Source organism: Peromyscus maniculatus, chromosome 7, assembly GCF_049852395.1.
Source record: "Peromyscus maniculatus bairdii isolate BWxNUB_F1_BW_parent chromosome 7, HU_Pman_BW_mat_3.1, whole genome shotgun sequence".
NCBI classification, from domain to species: domain Eukaryota; kingdom Metazoa; phylum Chordata; class Mammalia; order Rodentia; family Cricetidae; genus Peromyscus; species Peromyscus maniculatus.
In genome coordinates, this window is record NC_134858.1 from 16236896 (window position 1) to 16262291 (window position 25396).

The window sequence follows — 25396 nt, forward strand, 5'->3', positions numbered from 1 at the left end:
TCACTTTCTTACTATTTTTCAGAACACTGTACAAAACAAACTGGCAGTTGGCACCACAGAGTCAAGACTATAACAACATATTACAGCAGTGTGAAAAAGCTCCTCTCCCGAGGTAATTAGTCCTTGTCAGGGGCTTTATTCCCTTTGATGATCCCTGGAGACAAGTTGGTCTGCATGGAAAGATGTATACCTCTATATGTAATGATGTCAGTTTGTGGAACTTCTTCATACCTTATTAGAGCTTTTCAGGCAATCAACCAGTATGCTTTCTCCCTCTGTTTCTTCCCCTTGACTGCAGACTTGGTCCCCAGAAAGCAGATTTCCTGGAAAAAGATACAACAATCCAGAGCTGCCAAAAATTCACTGTGAGATGGGAGTTCATCTGTTTGCAATTAATACATAACTCATTTCACTCAGATAACTCTGGTAACCTACAATACCACAGCAATTCTTACAGCAAGGAGACACAATGGTGAACTGTCTTGCCTACCAAAAGTACATTAGTTTTGCTTTAACACCAAGAAAATGTAAGTTCTGAGAAACATAACTCTGAATTTGCCTGATGACAAAAATCAGTAATGAATTATGCAGTACCCGTTCCCAAGCACATACTAGAGGGCTGATATACAAAACAGCCCTCTTTGGCCTACCTCAGCCCTCCAGAACAGACTGGCAGACCTCTGGCTCTACACTGTGTAGGAGGGACCTACATCAGATTCAAACACAGCAGCAACAGGACTTACCACAGGACAAACTGGTAATGTCCATCCTTTGACTAATGGTAAAATGTGTAAACAAATTCTTCTGTGACTCCAAGGACACGTCAGGGAAACTTATGCATCAAGGCGGAAAATGATGATATTCATTTCTCTTTAATCTGCATGAATCAAAAAGCAACACTTAGCAGTCATCAAACATCATATATTAGCTCTCTGCAGGTGAGATAATGAAACCACTAAAAATGTATACCTTATAATATGGGTTCATCAATGATACCACTCTTGGGCATATACCCAAGGAATGCTCAATCATACCACAAGAACACTTGCTCAACTATGTTCATATCAGCATTATTCATAATAGCCAGCACCTGGAAACAACCCTCAACCGAAGAATGGATAAAGATGCCCCTCAACCGAAGAATGGATAAAGAAAATGTGATACATTTACACAATGGAGTACTATTCAGCAGTGAAAAACAATGACATCATCAAATTTCCAGGCAAATGGATGGAACTAGAAAATATCATCCTGAGTGAGGTAACCCAGACTTTGAAAATCAAACACAGTATGTACTCATTCATAAGTGGATACTAGATGTGAAGCAAAAGATAACCAGACTACAATCCACAGCTCTAGTCAGTGCAGGTGCTGTTAATGAACCCATATTATTTTTTCTTTATTAAGAAATGTTTTATTCATTTTATATAGCAACCACAGATTCCCCTCCTCCCACTCCCCCCGCAAGGCTTCCCCCATAACCCGCCCCCATCCCCTCTTCTGAAAAGGTAAGGCTTCCCATGGGAAGTCAGCAAAGCCTGGTACATTCAGTTGAGTCAGGTCCAAGCCCCTCCCTCCTGCATCAAGGCTGTGCAAGGTGTCCCACCATAGGTAATGGGCTCCAAAAAGCCTGCTCATGCACCAGGGATGGATCCTGATCCTACTGCCAGGGGCCCCTTAAACAGACCAAGCTATACAACTGTCTCCCTTATGCAGGGAGCCTAATCCAGTCCCATAAAGCTCCACAGCTGTCTGTCTAAAGTTCGTGAGTTCCTACGAGCTTGGTTCACTTGTCTCTGTAGATTTCCCCATCAAAATCTTGATGCCCCTTGCTCATAGAATCCTCCTTCCCTCTCTTCTTCTGGACTCCTGGAGCTCAACCCAGTGCCTGGCTGTGGATCTCTGCATCTGCTCCCATCAATTACTGGATGAAGGCTCTATGATGACAGTTAGAATATTCACCAATCTGATTACCAGGGTAGGACAGCTCAGGCACCCTCTCCACTATTGCTAGTAGTCTAAGCTGGGGTCATCCTTGACAGCAGGTATCATAATCATTATATAACAAAGCAATCTATACTCTCAAAATTAATGACTGTTCAAGTACAAAGTAGTGAGGAAGGGAGAACACTGACATTAATCTGAATAACTATCCCTGAAATGTTATTTTGCATGATTATTATACACCACAGTAAGTGCCATAAGACTCAGGAAAGTAAGCACATAAGTTACTTAAAATATAACATTCTGTGCTGGAGCAGTGGCTCAGAGGTTAAGATCACCTTCACAACCATCTATAACTCTAGTCCCAGTGGATCTAACACCCTTTTGCGGGCATCCTTGGGCATCAGTAAATACGTGACACAAAGACATACATGCAGACAAAGCACCATCTTAGCGAGCAATTCTACTGCAGTGATAAAACATCGTGATCAAAAGCAACTTGCAAAAACAAAAGCAACTTGCTGAGGAAATGGTTTATTTCATATTACACTTCCAGTTAATAGCCCATGACTGAGGAAAGTCAAGGCAGGGCCTAGAAACAGAAACTGAAGCAGAGGCCATGGAAGAATGCTGTTTATTATTAACACCTGGCTTCCTCTTCTTGCTTGCTCAGCCCACTTTTTTATATACCCCAAGACCATCTGCCCAGAGACAGACTGTGGGCTGTCCATAGTGGCCTGGACCGTTCTGCATCAATCATCAATCAAGAAAATGCCCTCACAGGTTTGTCTATAGGCCAATCTTATGGAGATAGTTCCTCAACTGAGGTCCCTTCTTCTCAGATGAACCTAGCTTGTATCAAGCTAACAACAACAAAACTCAGGATACATTCATACACACAAAATAAATATATTTTCTAAATTCTACTTGACTATAAGGCATTGTGACCAGAATCTCCTTGTCTTACAGAAACACTAGAGCAAGTAGCAACCACAGTTTAGCCTCACTTAAGTCTGACAGTAGGAAGACTACGTATTTCATTCCAGCCGGTGCTCAGGTAGAAAAAAAGGAACATACAAAACACCATTATATAAAGATTCAGGGATCCATTCGTCAGGTAGATAGATGTGCAGACACAACAACTTGAGTGTCAAGTATCTGAAGCAAGTAAGTCTGAACATACTTCCTGCCTGCTATATAGTAGTGGATGTCAAAAAGGGAATGTGTAACAACAGATAGTTCATCCTGACTAAGCAAAACACAAAGCCATGGAAACACTGGATGAGAAAGACATGTTATACCAAAAGAACCTCAAGACAAGCCATCCAACAATAGCAAAATACATTTTTCCCAAATGGATAGGCATATTCTCTAAGATAAAAGCCAGATAGTCTTAACAAATGTAAGGAGACTAAACTGTCCAAGTTATCTTTTCACACTACACTGGTTCAAACTAGAAAACTATAGTGAAAGCAAACTTACAAAGTTGACAAATAGAGAGGAATTAACAATACACCTTGAACAATGTGCTAAGAATTTTAAAAAGAAATACAGGCCGGGCAGTGGTGGCACACGTCTTTAACCCCAGCACTTGGGAGGCAGAGGCAGGAGGATCTCTATGAGTTCAAGGCCAGCCTGGTCTACAGAGTGAGATCAAGGACAGCCAGGGCTACACACACACACACACACACACACACACACACACACACACAAAATTGTCTCAAAAAAAGAAAGGAAGGAAGGAAGGAAGGAAGGGAGGGAGGGAGGGAGGGAGGGAGGGAGGGAGGGAGGGAGGGAGGGAGGGAGGGAGGGAAGTGGAGGAGGCAGGCAGGTAGACACAGATGTTAAGTGGAAATTTTATGGCAATAAGCATTTCCAAAGAAAATAAAGAAGGGCCGGAGGACAGCTGAGATGTTAAGAGCAAGCTCTGCTGCTGCCGCAGACCTGAGTTCAGTTCCCAGCACCCACACCAGACAGCTCACACCTCCAAACTCAGTTCCAGGGGATCTAACGTCTAACTTGTCCTCTGCTTACTTCGTTCAACATTCTTTCAGTACCTCTCCTTATAGCTGAAAAGCTCTCTAAAACGTTTCCTTGTTAAATGGAAGATTATCAATTTCATGCTAAATGTATGAAAACCCTCATTCTATGGGAAGACATGTCTATTAATCTTTCCATTTTTTTCCCCTTTCTTGTTAAACAGTTGTTTCATTTCACATTGGATTTTTCTTTAGCAGAGTCACAATTTTATTTTGTAATTATATGTGTTGATTATATTCATAATTATACTTGATATTTCTCTGCCTGGTTAGTGAAACTACTAACACAGCAACTTCCTAGTCAAAGAAAGTACAAATGGGAGCTAGAGAGATGGCTCAGCGGTTAAGAGCACTGGCTGCTCTTCCAGACCTGGGTTCAATTCCCAGCACCCACATGGCAGCTCACAGCTAACCTGACGCCCTCACAAGAATATACATGCAGGCAAAACACCAATTCTCGTAAAAGTTAAAAAAAAAAAAAAAGTATTTGTTTTTAAAAAGCAAAAAAATAAAGAACAAATGGAGAAAAAAATTTGCTTTTTGAAACCATTTTTCTAACAATGATGCTGAGATTGCATATTTTTGCATCTTGTTCTAGAATTGCCCTTATGATCAAGAAAAATAATCTTTAAAAAAAAAAAAAGAACCACTGCTGGGCAGTGGTGGTGCATGCCTTTGATCTCAGCACTCAGGAGATAGAGGCAGGTGGATCTCTGTGAGATAAAGGCTAGTCTGGTCTACAGAGGAAGTTCCAGGACAGTCAAAGCTACCCAGAGAAACCCTGGTCTCAAAAAACCAAAACCAAAACAACAACAAAAACCAAAAACTCACAAATAATCTAACGTGAAGGTGCTCTAGCAGGGCCAGAGCATGGCAAACATGGTTCTGGCAGGCCTTGTCCTTTCCCCATTCCCTCTTCCTTGCTAAAAACATTAGATTACATTCCTAAAGCCAGCCATCAGGTCCCTTATTTGGTCACTTCCTCCAGGAGGTTGACCACCAAGGTCCAGCTATCAGAGTATTTAAATCCCCTTTTGGCTCACCTAATTAACATGCCCAGTCAAAATTAAACACCTCATCCTAACACAAGTTTCCCCTTTCCCTTTGTAAACTGCCATCTGCCTATGGGCCTCATCTGTCTCCTCTATCCAGAGGCAGTCCTTTGTCCCTCCGGGGCAAATATCCCTTCCCCATCTCCCTTGTCCTCTATCCCCTGTCTTTGTCTCTTATTCCCTGACACTTGTCCTCTGGGGCAAAAAAAAAAAAAAATCTCCTTTGTGCTGAGAACTTGGTCTTGGGGTGTCTTGGGCAAACTTAAAGGTCCCTTTCACTAACACTACTGACTCAATCACATAAAAATTCCCCCACCTAGGAAACATCTGGGAAAGTACCATCACAACTGCATTCTACAAAGTACCTAAATAATTCAAGAAACCTTGTGCCCTTCCAAAAATTAGAAGAGTAAGAAACAGTTCTAAATTCATCACTATGCAACCAAAGCCAGACACAGAACACTATGAAGAAAGACCACTAGTATCCTTGACTATGAAATGGCTAAGGTGGCACCATCTTGTCCTGACTTTATTTTGTATCTGCCAAGAAACTCCTCAGCATTTCACCCCCAATCCACATTTTGAGATAAACACAAATTATGACAACTCATCATAACCAATCCTAACCTGCAGAATATAAGGAATCCTATACCAAAGAAGACAGGGTCATCCACGAGAGCACAAGAAAGGAGACACTGCCTAAGATGAGCACATGTATTAACAAAGGAGAACCTGGAAGAAACTCATCATATCCCAAACAGCAAACTCCTAATACAAATAAACAGGGGTGAAGTTCAATTCCACATGGTGGCTCACAACAATCTCTATAGGATCTGATGCCCTCTTCTGGCATAAAGGGATACATGAAGATAGAGCACTCATATATTAAATAAATAAATAAATAAATCTTTTTAAAAAATCTGTAAAATCTGTAACAAAAAGTTAACTTAAAACTATATGGTATACTAAAAGGGTTGATGAAAATTTATACATAGGTAGTCTTAATTTACTACAGCATACTGCATGTGTAACCTGGATTCAACTCTTTTTTTAAAATGGATGTTTTTGAGTAACAGTGGATTCTCCAAGATATTTTGGATTGGGATGGATTTTGGATTCTTGTCTTGAGAATAAGAAAAACAGATCAGGAAAATAATCATAAAAACAAGGTTTTTTAAAAAGGGGGAACAACACTGAAAAGGCTATAATTTAAAATGTAATCATTGGGCTGGAGAGATGGCTCAGTGGTTAAGAGCATTGGCAGCTCTTCCAGAGGTCCTGAGTTCAATTCCCAGCACCCACATGGTGGCTCACAGCCATCTATAATGGGATCTGATGCCCTCTTCTGGCCTGCAGGCATACATGCAGATAGAGCACCATATACATAAATAAATAAATAAATAAATCTTTAGAAAATAAAATAAAATGTCATCATTTTTATCCCTCCAACAAGAAAATATAAATGAGGTTTAGTGTGTTTAATAACTCATTGCCCCTTTTTAAAAAATGGCTAAATAACATATCTTCTAGATGTACCTTTATCTCAGAATATCATGGGTTAAACCAAAATGCTTATCCTTGAACATTCTCAAAATTCACTGACCTTAGGAATGCATTCAAACTGAACTAAAGACAGATTTCATGTGGAATAGTTTCTAGAAACCACTTTTATTAGGTTGAACTAAAAGGGGTTCTGTAAATTTTTGGGGGGTACATTCTTAAAAATATAACAGTTTAAAAAATGTTTAGAAAGTAGGAAGCACTCTTGAACGCATTGGCACTGGAGACCATTTCCTAAATATAACACCAACAGCACAGACCCTGAGCACAATTAATAAATGGGACCTCTCAAAATTGAGAAGCTCTTGCAGGGCAAAAAACACAGTCAATAAGACAAAAAGACAGCCAACAGAATGGGAAAAGATCTTCACCAACCCCACATCTGACAGAGGATTGATCTCCACAGTATATAAAGAACTCAAGAAACTAGACATCAAAATACTAAACAGTCCAATTAAGAAATGGGCTAAAGAGCTAAACAGAGAATTCACAAAACAAGAATCACAAATGGCTGAAAGACATTTAAAGAAATACTCAACATCCTTAATCATCAGAGAAATGCAAATCAAAACGACTCTGAGATACCACCTTACACCTGTCAGAATGGCTACGATCAAAAACACCAATGACAGTCAATATTGGAGAGGATGTGGAGCAAAGGGAACACTCCTCCACTGTTGGTGGGAATGTAAGCTTGTACAACCACTGTGGAAATCAGTATGGCAGTTTCTCAGAAAATTAGGAATCGAACTACCTCAAGACCAAGCCATCCCACTCTTGGGCATATACCCAAGGAATGCTGATTCATACCATAAAGATACATGCTCAGCTATGTTCATAGCAACACTATTTGTAATAGCCAGAACCTGGAAACAACCTAGATGCCCGTCAACGGAAGAATGGACGAAAAAAATGTGGTACATATACACAATGGAGTACTAGTCAGCAGAGAAAAACAATGAACGCATGAAATTTGCAGGCAAATGGATGGAACTAGAAAAAATCATCCTGAGTGAGGTAACCCAAACCCAGAAAGACAGTCATGGTATGTACTCACTCATAAGTGGATTCTAGATATAAAATAAAGAACAATCAGACTACAAAAAAAAAAAATTGAAAAGATAGCTGGGCATGGTGGTGCACAGTTTGAATTCTAGTATTCTGGAGGCAGAGGCAGGTGGATCTCTGTGAGCTCAAGGCCCGTCTGATCTACAGAGTGAGTTCTAGGCCAACCTGAGCTACACAGTGAGATCTTGTTTCAAATAAATAAATAAGATTTAAAAAAAAAAAAGAGTTCAACAGAGTGGCCTCATCACTCACTACCTGGCTCCTCCATGCACACCTGAGAGATGAAGACAGATGTTGTCACAAAAACTCAAATGTTCACACAGTCACCCCAGTGAGGAAAGCATAAGCTAGCTGTGCTATGTCAGACCAGGGAAAGACTGAAATGCTGAGGCATGCATGCCTCCATAGGGAGGGGTGCTGGAATGATTCTCACAAGGAGGGAAGCCAGACACAAAAGCCACATAGTGCTAGGCTCCATCCAGATGAAATGTCTGGAAGAGGCTAATCCAGAAACAGCCCAGTGGTCACCAGGGAGACAGACGGGACTAGGAATCTTCATTGGTGGATGTGTTTGGTGATTTTTTTGTTTTTTCTTTCCTTCCTCTCTCCCTCCCTTCTCTCCTCTCTCTCTCTCTCTCTCTCTCTCTCTCTCTCTCTCTCTCTCTCTCTCTCTCCCTCCCTCCCTCCCTCCCTCCCTCTCTCTCTCTTTCTCTCTCTCCCTCCCTCTCTCTCAAGACAGCTTTCTTTATGGAGCTTTCCTACTTGGTTTTGCTTCTGGCAGCATTTTCTATCTTGGCCCTTTTAAGTGGATGTCTGAGGCCTAGTCCTCTGGGTCTTGAGCTAGTGTATTCTATTAGCTCAGGTGTGTATCTGGCCAAAGCCCTCTGTTTAACTGAAAACTAGAATTGACAAAATTACTAGAAGAATCTTGGCATATATCAACCACTGATGGTTGTAAACTCAATGAATTTTTTTCTGTGTCTAAACAATTTTTTTTTATAATTCCAAAATATTTTTATTATAAAACAAAACAAAAAATCACTACTTGCCTTTGACCAGGTTCTGACAGTCACTATCAGGGACCAACATCCCTAGTTAGATCTTCTGATTAAAAATATGACTTTAAAAAGAATCAGCAGAGGTTTGCTGTCACAAGATACAATCTGACCACAGTTTTGGACAGACTAAGATGACAGACAGCTAAAGAATAACTGAGGCTCAAAACACAGGGTGAACTAGGCTGGAAAGGAATGAAAAATAAATTAATATATGGGGAAGGAAACAAGAGGCTGAGTTGGGACCACAGATATGAGTACCAAAAACTGAGATATTCTATTGTATCTTATGATGCAGCAAGACTGTGGTGATATATTTACAATCCAAGAAATAAAGCTTGCCTGAAGAGGAGAGGACAGCCAGCCACAGAGTTAGCCACAGAGGTCAGGCAGTGGTGGCAACACACCTTTAATCCTAGCACTCAGGAGGCAGAGGCAGAGATCCGTCTAGATCTCTTTAAGTTCAAGGCCATGCTGGGCTACACAATATTAATCCAGTCTCAAAAAGAAACAGAGCCAAGCAGTGGTGGCACACACCTTTAATCTCTGCATTAGGAAGGTTGAAACAGGAAGATATGGCTGGACAAAGAAAGGAATATAAGGCGGGAGGAGACAGGAATTCATGCTCTTGCAGAGGCTTTGTCAAGGCTGAGGAGTTGGTAAGGTAAGAGGTAGTAGCTGTGGCTTGCTCTATTTCTTTGATCTTTCAGCTTTCACCCTTATATTTGGCTCCAGGTTTTTATTATAAGACCATTTAGGATTTGTGCAACACAAGACGATGGCCTGAGCAGTTTGGCAAGAGCCTATGGAATATCTCTCCTCACCTATGGTGTATTCAGGCTAACGGAAATTGGCTTGAAAATGTCTATCTGGCCTCTTTATCTTTGCTGACTTTGTTAAGTATCAGCTATTTAGACAAACTGAGTCATACAAGAAACTGATTATTCTATAATGATGCACTATAAAAGGATTAAAAAAAAGATTCCCAGTCTCTCTGTGGGCTGCCATTTATGATTTTAAGTTTTACTTTGGTTACTAATAGAGCTTCAATTCAAGAATTATAATTTTTAAGGCTATAGTTAGGACATGCAGGTTAATAATCACCTTATAAATGATCAAATTCTTTGACATGCTCAGAACTATGCTTATAGTCATGCTAAGAACAAACTGTAATTCATTGATAAACTTTATTTAACCTTCTGTATGTTTACAAGGTTAAGCCTAAAACAAGTAACTAAAAAGAAGTAAAGTTTATTTAAAGTCAAATGTACTTAATAGACAGGCTTCAAAAACTGTTCAGAGACCTGCTGAATGGGCATTTAAAGTGTTTTGAGTACACAAGAGAGGTTTCAGGGGCTGGAGAGAGGGGCTAGTGATTAAGAGAGCCTGATGCTCTTCCAGGGGAACCAGGTCTGGAACCCAGCACCTACACAGCAACTCACAACTCCAGGAGTTCCAGGGATCTGATGCCTTCTTCTGACCTCCACAGGCAGCAGGCATGCACATGTTGTACAAACATACATGCAGAATAAACACATACATAAAATAAAAATAAACCTTTTTTTCTTAATCTTAGTATTATTTATTTGGGGAATTGAAAAGACTTATCTTAGTTATGGCCAGTAATGGCTGCAACTCTGAAAGGTTAAAAGGAGTATTCTGCTAGTCTAGTATTCTGACCCTAGTAATAATAATAATAATAATAATATCCTGTGGATTCTGCCTCTTGGTGTGGACCCAGCTTAGCTCTTTCCTGCTGATCTTCTCCATTCCTTTCTGTCAGCCGTTGATATGCAGAAACACATTCTACCAGGGTTCCCCAACAGGACCCAGCCAATTTTCACTCTCCTTCCTCTTCTCCTTTACACTGTCTCCAGACTTACTCTTAGTCCCACAGTGGCATGCTCCCAGAAGCACTTCCTCCCACCCACCTCCATTACCTGGGACCTCTATTATCTCGGAACTCCACTTCTTGAAGCAGACTCAGGGTCCCCCTAGTCTTTTTCATTCCTGTCTTTCCAGACTTGTTCTTTATTAATTTTTCTAGAATACTACTTATTCTACTATAGCCTGGCTGCAGGAAACTCACCTCCCACCACATCTACATTCCCTGGGGACTCTGCTTCTTGGTAATGGACCTCTGCTCTCCCTAGCTCTTTCCCACAGCCATTCTCAGCCTTTCTTCCTAGTCTAGCTCCATTCCTTTGCCACCTGCTGACCTGCAGAAGCACTACCTAACAGGGACCCCACAGCCATCACACTTGCCTAAGATCCAGAGAGGGCAACCAAAGAACAGAACACCTACACAAGACAAGGCCAGGTACTGACACCAAGAAATACCTCAAACCGTAATTCCAAATGCCTAGATCATAGCACAAAAATACCAATATGCCTCCCTCCACCAGAAGCCAGCAGCCTTATTACAGTAGGCTCTGAGAAATGCAATATACTTAAGCATAAGATGAGAACTTCAAAAGAGCAATTATAAATGTTCAAGGACCAGAAAGAGGATATAAATAAATCAAAGTCTGAAAAGACACAAAAAGTTGAGTAAAACAATTCAAGACATAAAAGTGGAATTTAACAAGGAAATAGAATCACTAAAGTAAATCAAAACTGAAATAAAACTAGAAATGAAAAATTGACCAAGTCAAACAAAACCTCAGAGCTAAGCCTCACCAACACAGTACAAGACATGGAAGAGGGACTCTCGGGTGTTTAAGACAAGGTAAAAGAAATGGATAAATCCAAAAAAAATAAAAAATAAAAACACCACCACAACAAAAACACACCTGGCACAAAATACCTAAGAAACCTGGGACACTATGAAAAGACCAAATAATACAAACAATGGGTGGAAGAAGAAAAACACACGTCAAAGGCACTGAAACCTTAGAAGAAAAGCTCCCCAATCTAAAGAAGGTGTCTATCGAAGTGCAATAAGCATACCGAACATCCAACAGGCTGGACCAGAAAAGAAATTCTCCATGACACACTATAACCAAAGGAAGGATATGAAAAGCCATAAGGGAAAAAGACATACAGACAGGCCCACAAGAGTAACACCTGACTTCTCAATGGAGACAACTGAAAGACAGAAAGACCTGAGTAGATGTTCTACAAACTTTAAGAGACCACAGATGTCAGCTCAGACAATAATACCCTGCAAAACTACCAATCACATTAGACAAAGAAAGAAAAACATTCCACAATAAAATCAAATTTAAGCAATTTCCATCTACCAGTCCACCTCTAAAGACAATAGAAGGAAAACTTCAATCTGAAGAGGTGAACCACACTCAAGAAAACACAAGGAATAAATAAAATCAGATCAATAAATCAAGAGGGGGCACATAAAAACAGGAATCAAAACACTGCTCAATTATAACTCTCAATATTACTACTCTCAATTCCCCCAATAAAAGACTAATAAACTGGACTGGAAAACAGGATCTATCCTCCTGCTACATCAAAGAAACACACCCATCAAGGATGGACTGAATCATCTCAGGGTAAAGGAAGGAAAAGTATATTCCAATTATATGAACCCAAGAAGCATGTAGATTTTAATACTTGACACAACAGACTTCAAACCAAAACTAATCAGAAGATACAGGAAAGGGTACTACATACTCATCAAATCCACCATGATAATACTGCAATTCTAAACAATTATACACCAAACACAAGGGTACCCAAGTTCAGAAATACTACTACAGCTAAAATCACACAGTAATAGTAGGTGATTTCCATTACCCACTCTCATCAATAAAGGTCATCCAGATTAAACCAAACAGAGAAGTGCTGGGGTTAAATAACATCATAATTCAAATGGACCTAGCAGATATCTACAAAGAGTTCACTCAAACACACAAAAGAATAGAATTTCTTCTCAGCAGCTCACGAACCTTTCTCCAAAAACTGACAACAGATATAAGAAAATTGAAGCACCTTCTTCTAACCACCATGGATTGAAGTAGGATATCAACAACAGAAAGCTTACAAACTCAAGGAAGCAGAAGAACTCAATACTGAATGAAAAAAAAAAGTCAAGACAGAAATAAAAACACTTTTTGGAATAGAATGAAAATGAAAACACAACATACCCAAATCCACAGGACACAAAGAAGGCAGTTCTAAGAGACAAGTGCATAGCACTAAATACCTACATCAAAATAATACAGAGAATTCACTACATGCCATCCTGGTCTATGTAACAAGTTACAGGACTCCTCAGAGACACTGCCTCAATGAGATAGGTAGATAGAAGGACCAACCAACTGACCGACCTCTCATTAGTAACTTAGTAACATGCCTGAAAGCCTTAGGAAAAAAGTACTAGTGGTAGCCCAGGCCTTTAATCCCAGCAGAGGCAGAGGCAGAGGCAGGCGGATCTCTGAGTTCAAGGCCAGCCTGGTCTACAGGCAAGTTCCAGGACAGCCAGGACTACATGGAAAAACTGTCTCAAAAAAAAAAAAAAAAAAAACATTGTACAAAATTCTCAAAAAAATTAACAAAAATAAAAGAAAAAATATGTGGGCCCCATCGATGACCTGAGGACCCATAGCCACAAATTTCCATTACTCAGGGCAACAGCAGGATATCCGAGAGGAGTTTCAGGGAGGGTCCAGTACTGATGGTGTGCCAGAAGTCAGAGGCCTTGAACCTGACCAACAACACACTGAACATCTGCAAATAAAGCTGTTTGGACAAAAGGGTGTACTGCATGATATACACAACAAAAGGGTGTACTGCATGATACACAACAGCTCCCAATGTCACTAAGACGAATGAAGAGGCCATGGAGAGTCGGGAAAGAACGAGTGAAGTAGGGGTTTTTTGTTTGCTTTTGTTTTTAACTAATATTCCTTTTCTTTTTTCTTTTTTTTTTTTTTTCTTTTTTTTTTTTGAGACAGGGTTTCTCTGTAGCTTTGGAGCCTGTCCTGAACTCACTCTGTAGAGCAGACTGGCCTCAAACTCACAGAGCTCTACCCCCGAGTGCTGGGATTAAAGATGTGAGCCACCACCACCCGACTTAATATTCTTAATTGTATTATTTTTATTTCTTATTTTTGATTTTTATTATTTCTTTTTAAGTTTTCCTTGTGGAGGGACGCTGCAAGGGTGAGGAACGGATACGGAGGGACCGGGAAATGGGTAGGATTGGAATACATAATGTAAAATTCCCAAAGAATCAATAAAAAAATTTATGTTTTTTTAAAAAAAAAAAAGTATGTGGAGCTGGTAAGATGGCTCAGTGGGCAGAAGTACTCGAATGTGAGCCTGATGACCTAAGTTTAATCCCTGGGACTTCTCTCTCACAGGTGTAGGAAAGAATGATTCCCATAAGTTGTCTCCAGACAAACAGAGTCTCAAAAGTTGTCCCCCGACCTCCACACTCACGGTATGGCACACATGGGCACACATACACACACAAAATTAAATAAATGTAATATATGTGTGTGTGTGTATATAATTATATATATACACATATATATACACCATAGAACCATACGAAGTTCTCCCTTTGACTGCCCCCCTCCGCCGACTTTGGTCATCTATATGGACAGAGATGCATATAGTTTTTTTTTCATTTCCTAATAGAGAAAAATCTAAAGCAGTGGTTTAGTAATTTATAATGAATTGGAAGATGTGAGAATTTGTTGCTTAGAGCATTGAGTACTAAAATGACTGCTTCAAGTTTTGCCAGGTATATATCATTTGTTGGGTCTTTACCCTTTACAAGGAACATCCTGACTAAGGGATGAAAAGTAACAAAATCCCACAGAGTTCTATCACACATGATACTCAGCAGTGCCATCCGTGTCTCATGGTTCTCTCAGTTAATTCCTGAGGTAGCCACAGTTCTCAATAAGAGCTGCTCTCCAGTACCCTGGCATCTACCAAGGGAACGAAGAGGAAGCACAAGGTCCAGACATGCCTCTAAAACTAAGTCCCTTCTGATTTCAACATGTACATAAACTCTGTAAATGTAGACCATGTTCCCTCTGCGGAGCGGTTTGAGTAAGAATGTCCACGAGAGACTCAGATGGTCGAATACTTGGTCCCAAATTGGTAGCACTGTTTGAGGAGGTTTAGGAGATCTGGCCTTGCTGGAGGATTTCAGAAAGGAGGACTCTGAGATTTCAAAAGCCACACACCATTCCCAGTTCAATCTCTCTGCTTTATGCTTGTAGTTTAAGATTTGAGTTCTCAGTTTGCTGCTCCAGTCACCATGTCTGCCTGCTGCCACACCTCCCCACCATGACAGGGATGGAGCTTTATCCCTCGGGAACTGTAAGCCCAAATAAACCCTTCCTTTTCTATATTGCCTTGGTCACTGTCTTGGTTACTTTTCTATTGCTGTGACAGAAAACTATGGATCAAAGCAACTTATACAAGAAAACATTTAATTTGGGATTCATGGTTGTAGACGGTTAGTGTCCATGGTAAGGGAACATGGAGGCAGGCAGGCAGTTCTGCTCACTAACCCCCTAGAGACCCAGTAGGAAAATATGTCCTGTGATTAATGTCAACGGGAAACTACAACACCCCAATCAATCAGGCAGGGGAACAAAGGGTCATCTTCAGAGATGAAGGTATGGGTCACTCCTCCAAAAAAAAAAAAAAAAAAAAATCAAGTCTGCTGAGGTGCTTGCTGAGCATGGAGGCAGGTAGAGGATAGTTTTAAATACCAGCTAAGGCTACCTGACCAGCTACAGAAGAGGACAGTAACTGGCATGAGTGTTTCTGCCCTGCTTTGTTAAAAACAAGTTTACATATAGTAAGGCAGTGTTTGCATCTTCTTTCCTCTATTTCTTTATCATGTAATGTAACATCAATTGAGATAGTGTCAGTGGTTAAGTATTATAAATGTATATTACCATATTTAAAAGACCAAACATTCCTCCAGGGACCTTGCCACTTATTCAAAATTATATAATGCATTTGTGATTGATTGTATGTGGAGGAGTTATATCATGCAAGGTGAAATTATGAACTCGTTTTTACTTTTATTTGGAAATTAAGCATAACATAAGGAGATGTGATTGTGTTAGGGGTGGATTTGTGATGCCCTAATTTTGGCTGTCAACTTGACTACATATGAATCAACTAAAACTCAAGAAACTGGGCACTCTTGTTATGGCTTTTCTAAATCGGATTATCTGAAGGAAGACCCACCCTAAACCTAGGCCACATCTTCTGATAGATATGGAAGAAGGAAAATGCTTTTTCCTAATTGTCCTCACTCTCCCTGGCAAGTTCATCTATCCTGATGCTGTAGTCAGTACCAAATCTAGTTCTTCAGGATCCCAATGTAGACCGAAAACCAGTAATTATCCAAGAATTCTCCTGGGCTCTAGCACCAGATTGGGACTGACTGCAGAGACATGTAGTCTTGTAGACTGGCTGAACTACAAGATTCTTGGCTTTTCTGACATGAGACAGCCACTGGTGGACTACTCAGACTGCATCCTATATGGCAGTGTGTGAGTCTGGGTGTGGGTGTGTGTGGAGGCGGGGGGGGGGGGGGGGGGGGGGGGTGTTCATTCTATTTAGTACTATTCCTTTAGGTAACTAAAACATACATGAGAACCCAGAAAAGGAATGAAATATGTTAAGAGACTTATATATCACTAAAAGTAATCATTAAATGTCCCTGGTAAAGGATGCTATCAATACTACATCATACCTGTGTTTTTGAAGACAGGAGGACACAGTTAGGATGTTTCAAAGGCTATACTTTTTTTTTTTTTAAAGGTACTGAGGGACTCCAGAGCAGCCTGGAAGAGGTGAACTGAACCCTTTTTGAGTTTCAACTACAATGTTTCTGAGACACTGTTGAAACAGGAAATAAATACAATATGTTAGCCAATATCTAAGAGCAAAATATCATCTAGCTGTTGATTTCATAGAATTATTTATTTTAATACTAAATGTTGGATATAGGGACCTCAATGAACAGCATTAAAGCTATCACAATTCATATGGGAATCGTTTCTTTTCAGACTCAGAACAGACAACAAGGAATGATCAAACTGGTAAACCCTCTGCTGTATTTTATATAACAGAACTTAATTCTTGAAAGCCCTATATAGCCTTTGAATCATATTAATTTTTTCAGTGCTGGGACAAAAACCAGGGACTCATGGATGTTAGGCAAACACTGAACTGCTGTGGATATTGCTCTATATATATAAATAAAACAAGGAAACAAGATCATCTGAGGAGTTGGTGAGCAAGCAAAGAGCAACCCAAGAACACAAGAGAAGGAGCCGTCCAGCCACCAATCCAGGTCTCTAGCCCCTAGACCCTGGGGGCACATTACATGCCCCTCCCCTCCAGCCACTGAAGCACCAGGGACCAGGCAGCTGCCTTTCCCTGCTTGCCACTGTGACCCCAACGACCACCGGAGTCATAAGCCCACCCTGCACCGACAGGGAACAGCCACTGGAACCAGAGACTGGACAATAGCCTCTTTCCCTGCCCCCTCGCCAAGAAAAACCATCCCATGTGACACCAACAACCACCAGAGCCACAAGCCCACCCTACACTAATTGGGAACAGCTGCTCCCTGAGACAGAACCCACTAACACCAATTGGACTAAGTTGCTCCCGGAGAAACAGAGCCCATCAGCACCAATTTGACCAAGAACTCCAAGTGGACCAAGACTACCAATTGGAACAAGAGAGGCATCCTCAAACACAGACACCTGCTACACCAAGCGGAGGAAGAGATGAGTAGATGCCAGTGCAAAAATACAGGCAACAACATAAAGACCTATTTGACACCATGAGAACCTAGTGGTTCTATACCTGCAAGACCTGAGCATACCAATGCAGAAGAAGCAGAAGAATTCAATCCTAAAAATGAGTTTAAGAAGACGATAGAGGCCCTTAAAGAGGAAATGAAAAATTCCCTTAAAGAAGAAATGAAAAATCCCCTTAAAGAAATTAAAGAAAAAACAAACAAAAAATTGGAAGAAATCAAAGAAAGCCAAGAAAAAGGAATTAAAAAGATGAAGGAAACAATTCAAGATTTAAAAACTGAAATTGAGACAATAAAGAAGACACAAACAGAGGGATACTGGAAATAGAAAATCTGAGTAAACAAACAGGAACTATAGGTGCAAGCATAACCAAGAGAATGCAAGAGATGGAACAGAGAATCTCAGAAATGAAAAGGGAGACAAAACAACAGACACTGAGGAACTCCAGAGAATCAGCAGGTCATACTGCAAAAACCTCTACTCCACAAAATTGGAAAATCTGAAAGAAATGGACAAATTTCTGGATAGGTACCACATACCAAAGTTAAATCAAGACCAGATAAATTATTTAAATAGAACAATAACCCCTAAGGAAATAGAAACAGTCATTAAAATTTCCCAACCAGAGAACAGCAAGGCATATAGGTGTGGGTAGACAGGAAGTATCTCGCCCTTGGAAGCTGTGGAGTTGGTGAGATGAAAAACTATAGACAGTTAATGCTTGATGGAAGAAGGAGAATCGGTTTTCTCCAGGGATGAGGCCACTGACAGATTCTCCAATCCCAGATGTTCTTTTTTTGTTGCAATAGCTCATCAATATTCTGTCTTTGAGACAGGCCCAGCGGCGGCAGCTGACAGGGATATTCAGACCCAGCGGCAGCCGGCAGAGACATTCAGGCCCAGCAGCGGCCCACAGAAGTAGACGGGCCCAGCGGCGGCCCGCTGAGGTAAACAGGCCCGGCGGCAGCGGCCGACAGGGACATTCAGGCCCGGCAGCAGCCGGCAGAGACATTCAGTCCCAGCGGCGGCCCACAGAGGTAGACAGGCCCGGCGGCAGAGACAAGCAGACGCAGGTAGGCCTGCGGCGGCGGCCCGCGGAGGTAGACGGGCCCAGCAGCAGCCCGCTGAGGTAGACGGGCCCAGCGGCGGCAGCCGACAGAGATATTCAGGCCCGGCGGCAGCCGGCAGAGACATTCAGGCCCAGCGGCGGCCCACAGAGGTAGACAGGCCCGGCGGCAGAGACAAGCAGACGCAGGTAGGCCTGCGGCGGGGGCCGGTGGAGGTAGACGGGCCCAGCGGCGGCAGCTGACAGGGATATTCAGACCCAGCAGCAGCCGGCAGAGACATTCAGGCCCAGCGGCGGTCCACAGAAGTAGACGGGCCCAGCAGCAGCCCGCTGAGGTAGACGGGCCCAGCGGCGACAGCCTACAGGGATATTCAGGCCCGGAGGCAGCCGGCAGAGACATTCAGTCCCAGCGGCGGCCCACAGAGGTAGACAGGCCCGGCGGCAGAGACAAGCAGACGCAGGTAGGCCTGCGGCGGCGGCCCGCAGAGGTAGACGGGCCCAGCAGCAGCCCGCTGAGGTAGACGGGCCCAGCGGCGGCAGCCGACAGAGATATTCAGGCCCGGCGGCAGCCGGCAGAGACATTCAGGCCCAGCGGCGGTCCACAGAGGTAGACAGGCCCGGCGGCGGAGACAAGCAGACGCAGGTAGGCCTGTGGCGGCGGCCTGTGGAGGAAGACGGGCCCAGCAGCAGCCCGCTGAGGTAGATGTGCAGCGGCCGACAGGGACATTCAGGCCCGGTGGCGGCCCCCAGAGGCAGACAGACCCAGCGGCAACTGACAGGGACATACAGGCCCGGCGGCGGACCGCAGAGGTAAACAGGCCCAGGGACGGAGACAAGCAGACACAGCTTGGAACAGGGACGCCCCTAACCCCAACATCTGGGGAAGAAGCTATCTCCGTGGGTCAGAACCAGAACGAATCTGAACACTCCGTCTGAGGACAACCCAGGGCCCAGCTGCTGATCCTGTGAAACCCAACAACTTGGAGGTGTTGGTGAGACTACCCTGCTCAGGTGAAACCCATCTGGGAGAGGATTCAGATGCCTACAGTTTAAAGTCTGAAGAAACAAGATCAGCTGAGGAGTTGACAAATGAACAAAAAGTGACCTGAGAACACAGAAGAAGGCGCTACCCAGACACCAAACCAGATCACCAGAATCATAAGTATATAATTCACCGATCGAAATCAGCTGCCCCTGAAGAAATAGCCCAAAAGCACCAATTTAACCAAGAACCCCTACTAAACCAAGACTAAAAATTAGAACAAGAGAGGCACTCTCAGACACAGACACCACCTGCACCTCACAGAGGAAGAGATGAGTAGGCGCCAGTGCAAAAATACAGGCAACAACATAAAGACCTATATGGCAACATCAGAACCTAGTGATTCTACACCTGCAAGACCTAAACATACCATGACAGAAGAAACAGAAGAAATCAACCCTAAAAATGACATTAAGAAGATGATAGAGGCCCTTAAAGAAGAAATAAAACATTCCCTCAATGAGGAAATAAAAACTTTCCTTAAAGAGGAATTGAAAAACTACCTTAAAGAGGAAATAAAAACTTTCCTTAAAGAGGAAATAAAAAACTCCCTTAAAGAGGAAATAAAAACTTCCCTTAAAGAGGAAATGAAAAACTCCATTAAAGAGGAAATAAAAAACTCCCTTAAAGAAATGGAAGAAAAAACGAACAAAAAATGGGAAGAAATCAAAGAAAGCCAAGAAAAAGCAATTAAACAGATGAAAGAAACATTCCAAGATCTGAAAAATGAATTTGAGACAATAAAGAAAACACATGCTGAGGGAATGCTGGAAATAGAAATCCTGACAAAACGAACAGGAACTACAGAAACAAGCATAACCAACCGATTGCAAGAGATGGAACAGAGAATCTCTGACACTGAAGACACGATAGAGAAAATAGATTCGTCAGTCAAAGAAAACACTAAAGACAAAAAAGTCGTAACACAAAACGTCCAGGAAATTTGGGACACCATGAAAAGACCAAACCTAAGAATAATAGGGATAGAAGAAGGAGAAGAATACCAACTCAAAGGCACAGAAAATATATTCAACAAAATCATAGAAGAAAACTTTCCTAACCTAAAGAAAGAAATACCTATGAAGATACAAGAAGCTTACAGAACACCGAATAGGCTGGATCCAAAAAAAAAGTCCCCTCGCCACATAATAATCAAAACACTAAACACGCAGAATAAAGAAAAAATATTAAGAGCTGCAAAGGAAAAGGACCAAGTAACATATAAAGGCAAACCCATCAGAATAACACCAGACTACTCAATAGAGACTATGAAAGATAGAAGATCATGGACAAACCTCATGCAGACACTAAGAGACCATGGATGCCAAAGCAGACTATTATACCCAGCAAAACTCTTAATCACCATAGGCGGAGTAAACAAAATATTCCAGGATAAAACCAGATTTAATCAATACCTGTCCACAAACCCAGCCCTACAGAAAGCACTAGAAGGGAAAATCCAACCCAAAGAAGCTAAACACATCCATGAAAAATCAAGCAATAGATAATCCTACACCAACATACACCACAGAAGGACAACACAACACAACCAAAAAAATAACAGGAATTAACAATCACTGGTCATTAATATCCATCAATATCAATGGTCTCAACTCACCTATAAAAAGACACAGACTAACAGAATGGATTAGAAAACAGGACCCATCCATATGCTGCATACAAGAAACACACCTTAACTCCAAAGACAGACACTACCTCCGAGTAAAGGGCTGGGAAAAGGTTTTCCAAGCAAATGGACCTAAGAAACAAGCTGGTGTAGCTATCCTAATATCTAATAAAATAGACTTCAAACTAAAATCAATCAAAAGAGACCAGGATGGACATTACATATTCATCACAGGAAAAATCCACCAAGATGAAGTCTCGATTCTAAACATTTATGCTCCAAATACAAAAGCACCCACATTCATAAAAGAAACACTACTAAAGTTTAAAACGCACATCAAACCCCACACATTAGTAGTGGGAGATTTTAACACACCACTCTCACCAAAAGATAGATCTACCAGACTGAAACTTAACAAAGAAATAAAGGACCTAACAGATGTTATGACTCAAATGGACCTAATAGATATATACAGAATATTCCATCCTAACACAAAAGAATATACCTTCTTCTCAGCACCCCATGGAACCTTCTCAAAAATTGACCACATGCTTGGACACAAAACAAATCTCAACAGATACAAAAAAATTGGAATAACCTCCTGTATTTTATCAGACCACCAAGCCTTAAAGTTAGAACTCAATAACAACAAAAATTATAGAAAACCCACAAACTCATGGAAACTGAATAATACCCACCTGAAACATCAATGGGTCAAGGAAGAAATAAAGACAGAAATTAAAGAGTTCCTAGAATTCAATGAAAATGAAAGTACAACATACCCAAACTTATGGGACACTATGAAAGCAGTGCTAAGAGGAAAATTCATAGCTCTAAATGCACACATAAAGAAGATGGAGCAATCCCATACCAATGAATTAACAGCACAACTGAAAGCTCTAGAACAAAAAGAAACAAACTCACCCAGGAGAAATAGACGCCAGGAAATAATCAAATTGAGGGCTGAAATCAACGAAATAGAAAACAAGAGAACAATACAAAAAATCAATGAAACAAAGAGTTGGTTCTTTGAAAAAATCAACAAGATAGACAAACCACTAGCCAAATTAACCAAAAGGCAAAGAGAGAACACCCAAATTCACAAAATCAGAAATGAAAAGGGAGACATAACAACAGACAATGAGGAAATCCAGAGAATCATCAGATCATACTTCAAAAACCTGTACTCCACAAAAATGGAAAACCAGGAAGAAATGGACAATTTTCTGGATAAATACCAAATACCAAAATTAAATCAAGACCAGATAAACCATTTAAATAGACCAATAACCCCTAAAGAAATAGAAACAGTCATCAAAAGTCTCCCAACTAAAAAAAGCCCAGGACCAGATGGTTTCAGTGCAGAATTCTACCTGACTTTCAAAGAAGAACTAATACCAATCCTCTTCAAAGTGTTCCACACAATAGAAACAGAAGGAACACTACCAAACTCTTTTTATGAGGCTACAATTACCCTGATACCCAAACCACACAAAGATGCAACAAAGAAAGAGAACTACAGACCAATCTCCCTCATGAACATTGATGCAAAAATACTCAACAAAATATTGGCAAACCGAATCCAAGAATACATCAAAACAATCATCCATCACGACCAAGTAGGATTCATCCCAGGGATGCAAGGATGGTTCAACATACGGAAATCAGTCAATGTAATACACCATATAAACAAACTGAAAGAAAAAAACCACATGATCATCTCCCTAGATGCTGAAAAAGCCTTTGACAAAATCCAACACCCCTTCATGATAAAGGTCTTAGAAAGAATAGGAATACAAGGAACATTTCTAAACATAATAAAAGCAATTTATAGCAAGCCAACAGCAAACATCAAATTAAATGGAGAGAAACTCAAAGCGATACCACTAAATTCAGGAACAAGACAAGGCTGTCCACTCTCCCCATATTTATTCAATATAGTACTAGAAGTTCTAGCTAGAGCAATAAGACAACAAAAGGAGATCAAAGGGATACAAATTGGCAAGGAAGAAGTCAAACTTTCACTATTTGCAGATGATATGATAGTATACATAAGTGACCCCAAAAACTCTACCAGGGAACTTCTAGAGCTGATAAACTCCTTCAGTAAAGTGGCAGGATACAAGATCAACTCAAAAAAATCAGTAGCCCTCCTATACACAAATGATAAAAGGGCTGAGAAAGAAGTCAGAGAAACATCACCCTTTACAATAGCCACAAATAATATAAAATACCTTGGGATAACACTAACTAAACAAGTGAAAGACCTTTTTGATAAGAACTTTAAATCTCTAAAGAAAGAAATTGAAGAAGATATCAGAAAATGGAAGGACCTCCCATGCTCATGGATAGGTAGGATTAACATAGTAAAAATGGCAATCTTACCAAAAGCAATCTACAGATTCAATGCAATCCCCATCAAAATCCCAACACAATTCTTCACAGACTTGGAAAGAAAAATACTCAACTTTATATGGAAAAACAAAAGACCCAGGATAGCTAAAAGAATCCTATACGATAAAACAACCCTTGGAGGCATCACCATCCCTGACCTCAAACTCTACTATAGAGCTATAGTAATAAAAACAGCTTGGTACTGGTATAAAAACCGACATACGGACCAATGGAATCGAATTGAAGACCCTGACATTAATCCATGCACATATGAACACCTGGTTTTTGACAAAGGAGCCAAAACTATACAATGGAACAAAGAAAGTATCTTCAACAAATGGTGCTGGCATAACTGGATGTCAATATGTAAAAGATTACAAATAGATCCATATCTGTCACCATGCACAAAACTCAAGTCCAAGTGGATCAAAGACCTAAACATAAACCCAGTTACACTAAACTTAATAGAAAAGAAGATAGGAAGCACTCTTGAACGCATTGGCACTGGAGACCATTTCCTAAATAAAACACCGACAGCACAGACCCTGAGCACAACCATTAATAAATGGGACCTCTCAAAACTGAGAAGCTTTTGCAGGGCAAAAGACACAGTCAATAAGACAAAAAGACAGCCAACAGATTGGGAAAAGATCTTCACCAACCCCACATCTGACAGAGGATTGATCTCCACAATATATAAAGAACTCAAGAAACTAGACATCAAAGCACTGAACAGTCCAATTAAAAAATGGGCTAAAGAGCTAAACAGAGAATTCACAAAACAAGAACTACAAATGGCTGAAAGACATTTAAAGAAATGCTCAACATCCTTAATCATCAGAGAAATGCAAATCAAAACGACTCTGAGATACCACCTTACACCTGTTAGAATGGCTAAGATCAAAAACACCAATGACAACCAATGTTGGAGAGGATGTGGAGCAAAGGGAACACTCCTCCACTGTTGGTGGGAATGTAAACTTGTACAACCACTATGGAAATCAGTATGGCGGTTTCTCAGAAAATTAGGAATCAAACTACCTCAAGACCCAGCCATCCCACTCTTGGGCATATACCCAAAGAATGCTGATACATACCATAAAGATACATGCTCAACTATGTTCATAGCAGCACTATTTGTAATAGCCAGAACCTGGAAACAACCTAGATGCCCATCAACGGAAGAATGGATGAAAAAAATGTGGTACATATACACAATGGAGTACTACTCAGCAGAGAAAAACAATGAAAGCATGAAATTTGCAGGCAAATGGATGGAACTAGAAAATATCATCCTGAGTGAGGTAACCCAAACCCAGAAAGACAGTTATGGTATGTACTCACTCATTGGTGGATTCTAGATATAAAATGAACAATCAGACCACAACCCATAGAACCATAGAGGCTATATATATATAGCATGGAGGTCCGTAGGACGACTGTGGCATATAATAAATTTCAGTTTTACTCAATTATTGAAAAAAAAATAGCCAAATGAATGGAAACACATGAACTATGAACCAAAGACTGAGGGGCTCCCAGCTGAATCAGGCCCTCTGAATAGGTGAGACAGTTGATTGGCTTGATCAGTTTGGGAGGCATTTAGGCAGTGGGACCAAGTCCTGTGCTCATTCCATGAGTTGGCTGTTTGAAACCAGGAACTTATGCAGGGACACTTGGCTCAGTCTGGGAGGAAGGGACTGGACCTCCCTGGACTGAGTCTACCAAGTCGATCACAGTCCTCGGGGGAGGACTTGTCCTGGAGGAGATGGGAATGG

At 41.1% G+C, this 25396-nt stretch overlaps 1 protein-coding gene across 8 annotated transcripts in view; it reads right to left on the reverse strand.

Moving 5' to 3' along the window:
- The window catches only part of LOC102916229 (uncharacterized), a 44670-nt gene that overhangs the window by 13489 nt on the left and 5785 nt on the right, over window positions 1-25396 (reverse strand). For 5 of the 8 annotated variants that reach the window (XM_076575748.1, XM_076575742.1, XM_076575747.1 and 2 more), the window contains exons 3-4: window positions 744-877; window positions 232-323 (exon numbers count right to left, since the gene is read on the reverse strand). In XM_076575748.1, coding sequence (XP_076431863.1) covers window positions 232-323; window positions 744-768 — 117 coding nt within the window. In that variant the 5' untranslated portion in view covers window positions 769-877. Of the gene's footprint in view, window positions 1-231; window positions 324-743; window positions 878-16411; window positions 16558-25396 lie in introns of all 8 variants that reach the window. The other 3 variants (XM_076575749.1, XM_076575744.1, XM_076575746.1) reach the window with 1 other exon arrangement.